The sequence below is a fragment of the Microtus ochrogaster genome, unplaced genomic scaffold, assembly GCF_000317375.1.
Source record: "Microtus ochrogaster isolate Prairie Vole_2 unplaced genomic scaffold, MicOch1.0 UNK176, whole genome shotgun sequence".
Classification (NCBI taxonomy): domain Eukaryota; kingdom Metazoa; phylum Chordata; class Mammalia; order Rodentia; family Cricetidae; genus Microtus; species Microtus ochrogaster.
In genome coordinates, this window is record NW_004949274.1 from 122,640 (window position 1) to 130,767 (window position 8,128).

The 8,128-nt window shown below is 43.2% G+C and overlaps 1 protein-coding gene across 1 annotated transcript; it reads right to left on the reverse strand.

Moving 5' to 3' along the window:
• Positions 1 to 288: 288 nt before the first annotated feature.
• On the reverse strand, positions 289 to 1,221 carry LOC101996131 (beta-1,3-galactosyltransferase 5-like). Its single transcript, XM_005372087.2, has one exon. It carries the CDS (start codon positions 1,213 to 1,215, stop codon positions 289 to 291), a length of 927 nt encoding a protein of 308 aa, XP_005372144.1. The 5' UTR covers positions 1,216 to 1,221.
• Positions 1,222 to 8,128: the final 6,907 nt, after the last annotated feature.

Sequence of the window (8,128 nt, forward strand, 5' to 3'; positions counted from 1 at the left end):
TACTGAGCTCTGAAATGAGCAGATGAAGGCATGTCACTAACATTGAGAACATAGTACAAAAACCTGAAAGTCAAGATCTGTTATTTCTCTGGATGCCAAGTGGGAACAAGTCTTGACGCTGCTGGTGTGTACATCCACTCTAGTGTGTGCAGGGCATTGAGAACAGCACTCTTTGCCTTCCTCCTCCTTCTCCTTCTCTCTCTACCCCTGACAGTTCCCAGCAAGGCCATCCCAGACCTTCCCAAAGTATCACCAAAGATTATTAGAAGTTTGCACCACAGGCTCACCTCAGACAGAAGGGCAATTCAGTTTCTGAGAGTTCTCCAGTGCCTGCCAGTAACTGAATAAGGTCTGAGGTGTCACAGAGTGGCAGGTCACAATTTTACGAAAGCGGCACACAGAGAAGCTTAAGCCACCTGGAAAAAAGGTCGGTTTGGTGTGGAGTTCCTCAGGCCAGATCTTCAGCTTGGCCAGGCAGAGCCCAACAAACACATCCTCCAGCTTGAGGAATGGAACACTCTCTGAGATATTGTATACTTTGCTGGCCACATCACTAGAAAAGACATAACCTGTTCCAGAACAAAAAGGTGGGTACCTGTCCCAGGGATATTCAAATTTACTCACAAACCACTTGCTGGACTTTTTCCTGATGGGATGGTCATTGGACTTTATGTAGCCCGTGAAGAACCTGGAGGTTTTGTTTTTCTTTAGCAGCAGGTCAGTCAGATAACCAACATTCACAAACATGTCTGAGTCTGTCTTCATCACAAAAGCTGCCTGAGGACAAAAGTGGTGGACCCACTCCAAGCCCATCAATGTCTTCAGGGTCAAGTTGTAATAGTCATCCTTGAAATCCTTCTGGATGATGTCACGGTGCTGCTTGCCCTCCTGGGCTGTAGAATTCATCTCATCGGTGCTGTCTGAGGCCCCCAGGAGGAAGAGGGTCTTCACACGCTGCCCCCGCACCTCTGATTCTCTACCCCATGTCTTGCGGATGGCCATGCGAGCTGCCAGCTGCTTGTGGGATGAAGTCACCAGCAGCACAAGGAAAGGGGGCTTCTGCTTGCAGTCTATATCTGGAAGCTGGAGGAACTTCTTGTGACCTTTCTTAAGAACAAGTGGTGGTTCCTCGAAAGTCTCCATGCTGAAGTAGAAGCAAAGAACTCCCATCATGAGAATAAAAGCATAAACCAGCCTCATCTTCACGAAGGCCATCTGAAAGAACAAAGACAAACTGCCAGGTCTCTCAAGAGAGAGGGTGGAGTAACAGATACCCAAACACATGGAGATCAGAGGGCTTTGTTCTGGTGTTCCAAAGCTAGCACTAGAGCTAGAATTTATACTTTATAACGTACTAACAGAGATGTATTTGATAGTTCCTAACACAGGGCTATAGAGACCGCTCAGTGGTTAGGAGCACTTCCTGTCAGCAACCACCTGTATCTGTTGTTTCAGTGGATCTGGTGCCCTCTTCTGGCCTCTGTGGGCACTGCACACATGTGGTCCACAGATAAACAAGCAGACAAAATTCCCATGTACATAAACTAAAAACTTAAATTTTACCCAAAAAGTACCAAAAACAAAGGAAAAATAGATGTTTAAGGTAATGCTACTGTGAATCTGTGTAAACAGTACACATTATATATGTGCACTGCATTATACCAAACCCCACATATACACAATTTAAAAATAAACTTTTAAAAAATATGAGTTGATGTGTCAGGTAGGTGAGGTTAGATGAAGAGATCTCCAGTTTAGAAAAGTATGGAGTGACAGGAGAGATATTTCAGAGGTTAGGAATGTTGGCTGCTCTTCAAGAGGTCCCAATTTTAGTCCCCAGTAACCACATGGTGGCTCACAAACATCTATAATGAGATCTGATGCCATCTTCTGCATTTTATGCAGAGCACCCATGCATAAAATATAAAAATTAAATAGAAAGAAAGAAAACTCTGTATTCTTTTGTGCACAGAAATGGAGGCCATGCCACAACAATGTAGCACACAGGACAGCCTGCCATGTTGTCCCCTAGTGCCACACTGACAGCCTTAGGATTCTAGATGTTGGTCCCAGTTCTGGGAACTGGCATCCCTTCACTGATGGGATATTCAAACTCCTTGTCCTTTTTTATATGGGACCAGATCTCCCAAATGATCCTCAGCTCTGGCCTCTGGTGACTCCATGACAAAGAATGTCACAATGCAGTCTGACAGCTGTGCATTCACAGTGCAAGCAGAGGACTAGCCACAGACTTCTCTGCACTAAGTAAGCATGCTCAAAAAGCAACTCTTAACACTTTGAGATCCTGGCAGGTTCATGTGTCTAAACTCTTGGTCTGTAGCTATGGTGCTGTTGTAAAAGTTTGTAAAACCCTTTATGAGACTGGGCTGAACTACAAGTGACTTCTGGGAGATGAGTGTTGAGTTTATGGCATTGTCCACTTCATGTCCTCTCACTGCCTTCTGATCCACAAAATATGAGCAATAACCTCACACCCTGCTACCACAGCTATACACTGTTCCATCCAGTAGTGTGTAAGTATTCCTGCTGCAAAGGACAATAACCTCAAATCAGGATCCAAAGTAACTACCCACATAAGTCATTTCTCTTTAGGTGTTTGGTCATCACAATGAGAAAAGTAATGAAGACAAAAGCACCTCTGGCTTTCTGATTTGCACAATTTCCTTGAAACTCTAGAAACCTGGAATGTGATAGCTTTGAGATCGCAAGTCTTAGTGTTGTAACACTGACAAAGAAAGACACTCACTTTTGCTGAGCAAGAACTTAGCTCCATCTGGACAGCTAAGCCACAGGGCAGAAGTCACGATGAAATGAATTCCTTGTGAGGAGCAGACGTTCTGCTCTACCTTCTGAGACAATCTTCTGGACTTGTTTTGTCTGCCAAAAATGAAGCAGAATAAATAGGAAAGAAAATGGCAGCATTCAAGTTGTTTTAACTTTACTTCATGCTTTGCCTTCCCCCTGTGTGACCTTGAGCAAGTGTGTGAACTGCATTCCTGGACTCAGTTTTATGACTTCTAAAATGGGTACAATGGAGGAACAACATCAACCATATGATTCACCTGCCTACAACAACAAACCAGTATCTGAGAATCCTCTGATTTCTGATAGATGAAGATAGGCCTTGTGGTGGTTTGAGGGAGAATGGGCTCTGTGGGCCTATATGATTGATGACTTTTTCATCAGTGGGTAGAAGACTTTGGGAAGGATTGAGGGTGTGGCCTTCTTGGAGAAAGTGTATCACTGGATGTGGGCTGTGAGGTTTGAAAAACCCATGCCATTGCCAAGGTGCTCTATTTCTTCCTCATGGCTGTGGATCAATGTGTGATCTCTAAGCTGTTCCTACCATTCATGTCTTTGCTGTCATCATGAATGCTAACCCTCTGACACTGTAAGACCAACTGAATGTTTTTATAACATCCTCTGCTCGTGGTGGGCTTTGGATGAGGAAAATGGTTGAACACTGATTGCTGAGCTTAATGGGCCATCCTAGTAGAAGTATGACAGTAGTGCTGTGGACCATGGGGGTCCACCTCAAGAGGTCTCAGAGGGGAGCAATATTAGTAATGGGGACAGAGACCATTCTTGTGATATTTTGACAAAGAATGTGACTGCTTTCTGCGCTTATATCAAAAATCTGCATGAGGTTAAACTGAAGACTAAAGGATTAAGTTCTGTGGTACTTTGAATGCAAATGACACTCATAAGTGCATAAGGAGTGGGACTTTTAGGATGTGTGACTTTCTTGGAGTAGGTGTGGCTTTGTTGGAGGTCCTGGTGTCTCTTCATAGCAATAGAAACCCAAAACAATTTCGCTAGCAGAGCAATTTCAGGAAGCCAATACTGGCTGTCTCTTGTGGTTACTAGTGATACCCTTATGGAAATATACAATAAAAAGAGCATGTGGAATAAAAATTAATATAAAATGTTTGAAGAGAAGAGCACCAGAGAAATTTAATGTTGGGACCCAGGCTTATGCTGAAAGACATAAGGAGATTTAAAAAAGGCCTGATGCAAATTGGAATAAAGAGAGGGTGTCCGCAGGGCAAGACCCCACCCAGCTAAACTCCTGACTTGTAAGAGGGAGGCCTAAACAAATTTCTGTTCCTAAAGAGCAACAAAAAAGGAAAAAAAATCCTACAAACATGATTCAAGGAGGCAGCCAGACTTGAAACTGTCACCAACATGGTTCTGGGATAAGGGGTTGTGGAGTCTTCCTCTGTGGTTAAGGAGGGCCAAGGAGGCCAGGCAGTAGTCTATGGTAAGAAAGTCCCTGTAAAACCTAGAATCCCTGAGAGGCCATTGCATGAAACTGTAACACTGAAGCCTGGGTTGCATGGAGACTCCAAGATGTTAGACTTGCCAGAGCCATGGATATTTGCCAAGGAGAGCTGCACAGTGTTGAAATATGAGCGGCGGAGCTGTGTCCCCTGCACCTGGCCGCCCACATGGCTAGCTTAGCTTATGCCCCGAAATAATTACACGGAAACTGTATTCTTTTAAACACTGCCTGACCCATTAGTTTCAGCCTCTTATTGGCTAGCTCTTACATATTGATCTAACCCATTTCTATTATTCTGTGTAGTCCACAAGCTGGCTTACCAGGAATGATCTTAACCTGCATCTGCCTGGAGTTGGAGAACCATGGTGACTCTCTGACTCAGCTTCTTTCTCCCAGCATCCTGTTCTGTTTTCTCCACCTACATAAGGGTTGGACTATGAAATGGGCCTAGGCAGTTTCTTTATTAATAAGAAATCATTCCCACATCAGCACAGAGGACTGGAGCATGAGAGGGATGTGTGGTACAGGGAACAAAGCTGGAAGGGAAGGGTCAGCTAAGTCCAATGACACTGGGTATGGAGCTACAGGATTTGTAAATAAATCAAGGAAGCATAGAAACTTGACAGGACAATTGGTCTTAGGCATTAATCTTATGTACCTTGTGTAGTTTGCCAATTTCATAGTGCCCTGGAAACTACAACTGTATTGATCCTGGCAATTGCTGTTACATTCTGTTTCTGATAAAGGTCTCAGAAGTCTGATTGCTCTCAATAAAACTGCCACAGTCTCATGTGTACTGTGGCCTCTCCAGATGGCGTGACTTAATTCCTCATGGCTATTTCAAGTGACCCTGGCATGGTAATAAACTTGGACTTAAGCACTGTGTTACATGGATTTAATTACAGGGTGGTACAGCCCATCTTATCATTAGTTGACAACTCCAGAGAACCAGTTATCATCTATCTGCATTTTCCACTGTTGTAGACTCTGTTTGGACAGATGATTCAGCACATGGCCACCCAAGGAAAAGTTTTGAGCCAGTAGATGAGAATGAAAGAGATTCCTGTTTCCAGATTCCCACACTTCTAAGTCAGTACATTTTTGCCCCTGGGAAACAGACACATGGTTTATGTGGCTTCTTAACTGATGATCAAAATGTTGACTGAGTCAGGTATGCTTGCTCTCTGCATCTTTCCTAAGAGATTTTGATCATTTCTGAGAGGTGAGTCAGGTTTATTGCAGAAAAGAAGTGGTCATGTTTCACTCCATTCTGTTCATGGGGTAGGGCTTGGGGACTGTTGGGTGGTTAGAAACCCAGCGTGCTTCTGGGGCAGGCTTAGCACTGGAGTGCTCCAGTGTCCCTGCTGCTAGCTTCCCCGAGCACTGGGAAGTCCTTTATCACACAACTGTTTACCCTTATTTCTGTTGAAAATGGACTTTTAAAAAAGCACTGATGGCTGATTTTTCATAATTGATTAGCTCCAAGAATGCAGGGAGGAAGAATAAATGTGGCCATGTGTGTCCACCAGCTGCCAAAATCAACACTCAAGCCTGAAACTTCTCTGGGAAGTGTTTCTTCCTTGGTGATTCTGCTGAACAATGAAAGGTGTAGGCAGACATGGAGTGCTTATTATTCTTCTTCCCCTTTGACCACTGCCTGATTTGGCTCATAGCATTTCTCAAAGGATGTCACCCAGGAAGAAATTTGGCTAGATCAGCTGGGATCAGCAACTAGTCACCTTTATTCAGAAGTCAAAAGTCCAATCTCCCCAGTTTGCCTTTGGCCAGCAGAGACTCTGAACAGAACCTCATCTAGGCATCATTGTTCACTGCCCTTTATCCACATCAACACCCTTCACACCGTGTGAAAATACAGAGATTCTAACGCATCTGATGTAGAGCAGATTCTGGGACACACACCAAATCAATGCCGGATAGTCACATGGCTTGTGTCAAGAAAGCCATCCAATATTGTGCATTATGGCATTACAGCTGAGAAACCATAAAGAAGGAAGGGCATGAAAGAAAGAATGACCTGTCTTGCTGTGGGAGCTCCTTCTGCTCCTTCAGCCAATAGCCTTTCAGTTACCAGCCCACTTGGGCAGGGTCTCTTTTGCTTTAAAAAGCAGCAGTAGTCCTGCTCTCACTCTCTTGCTTCTTTCTCATGCTTCCTGTTCTGATGGAGGAAGGTCATTGGTTAAGTAATAAAGAAACTGCTTGGCCTCATAGGTTAAAACATAGGTGGGAGGAGTAAACAGAACAAAATGCTGGGAGAAAGAAGCTGAGTCAAGGAGTTGCCATGATTCTCCCACTCCAGACAGACGCAGGTTAAGATCTTCCCTGGTAAGCCACCTCGTGGGCTACACAGAATATTAGAAATGAGTTAGATCAATATGTAAGAGCTAGCCAAAAAGAGGCTAGAGCACATGGGCCAAGCAGTGTTTAAATGAATACAGTTTCCGTGTAATTATTTTGGGGCATAAGCTAGCCATGTGGGTGGCCGGGTGCCAGGGACACAGCCCCATTGCTCCTATTAGTACACTGTTCCCTCAGGGAGCTGTTGTCAAGAACAGTGATCTGTAATTTTTCCCCTTTAATAAATAACCCTTTTATTAATCATAATTCCAAACTGGGGTGGGATTGTTTAGTGACTTATGCCTTCACCTGGCTCCCAACAAGAGTTTGGTTTTAGAACCCACAGCTCTACTACTCACAACCAGCTTAGAGTGGGCCTGGCTATGCACCCCCCAGCCAGCCATAGCCTTTGTGTGGAGCCAGAAGTTCATTTGGATATATAATTCTTACAAATCAGTGGCTTTTCTTGCTGCAGATCTGCCGTGGTTCATTATATTTTCTCATTAATCACCTCAGAGTGACTTCCAGTCCTCCTGCCACCACACATTACATGGATATTCAAATGGTATATGGGGTTTCTTGTGTGCCTGCTGTTTATCTTGCTATCCCTGTGCTCTGTGGCTATTGACTGATCAGGGCCCACCATGGTTACACAGTTTGTGATTTCTATTAATAACTATTTTTGATCTAAGCATATCTTTTAGCATTTCACACTATAATCAGATCATACCAACTGTATCACTGGGCCCAGCTGAGTTAGTTTTATAGGTGGCCTGTAACACCTACTAGCAGGTTATGGTTATTGCCCCAATCCAGCTAAGTATATCAGAGGTAAGATTTAATATCCTAAATATAGATCACAAGTTGCCAATTTACAAGGTCAATATGTTAGACAACCTAACCATCTAAGGTTTCAATATCCTCTTTACTTACAGCATGAGTGAGGTTTTACAAAACTTTTATCATGTCCCTTCTACATCATTAATCTTAATTCTGGGGATCAGTTTTGTCCTCAATATGTTTTTTTAAAAAAATGTTTTGACAATAGGGCTAGAAATGTTACCGTCTTTACAGACTGAAACCACATTTCTCAAGAAAGAGTTTGGAAATCTAAAGATGTATACAACTTCATTTAATGGAAGATTAAGCACTCTAGAGAAGGAAACAGATGATTTGGCACATAAAACCCAATCAATGACAGTGGATGCTGAAACATTATTTGAGAGAATTCACCCTATTGAATGTATGAATTGGACTCTGTCAAAGGGATATGGCAGATTTACTGATAGAATGTCTCTACAGGAAGGTAATATGTATGCTATAAAGATTATGTCCAAGTATGAGACATTATCTCTACTGGACAGACTTCATACTGGTGTAGGAGTTCCTTTTGTTTGTGTGTTGCTTTCATTGAATAATGAATAAAGAAACTATTTTGGCCTAGTTGATAGGACAGAACTTAGGTAGGCA

Excerpts from the sequence above, each read along its gene's own strand:
- LOC101996131 (XM_005372087.2), bottom strand. The coding sequence starts at position 1,215 with ATGGCCTTCGTGAAGATGAGGCTGGTTTATGCTTTTATTCTCATGATG.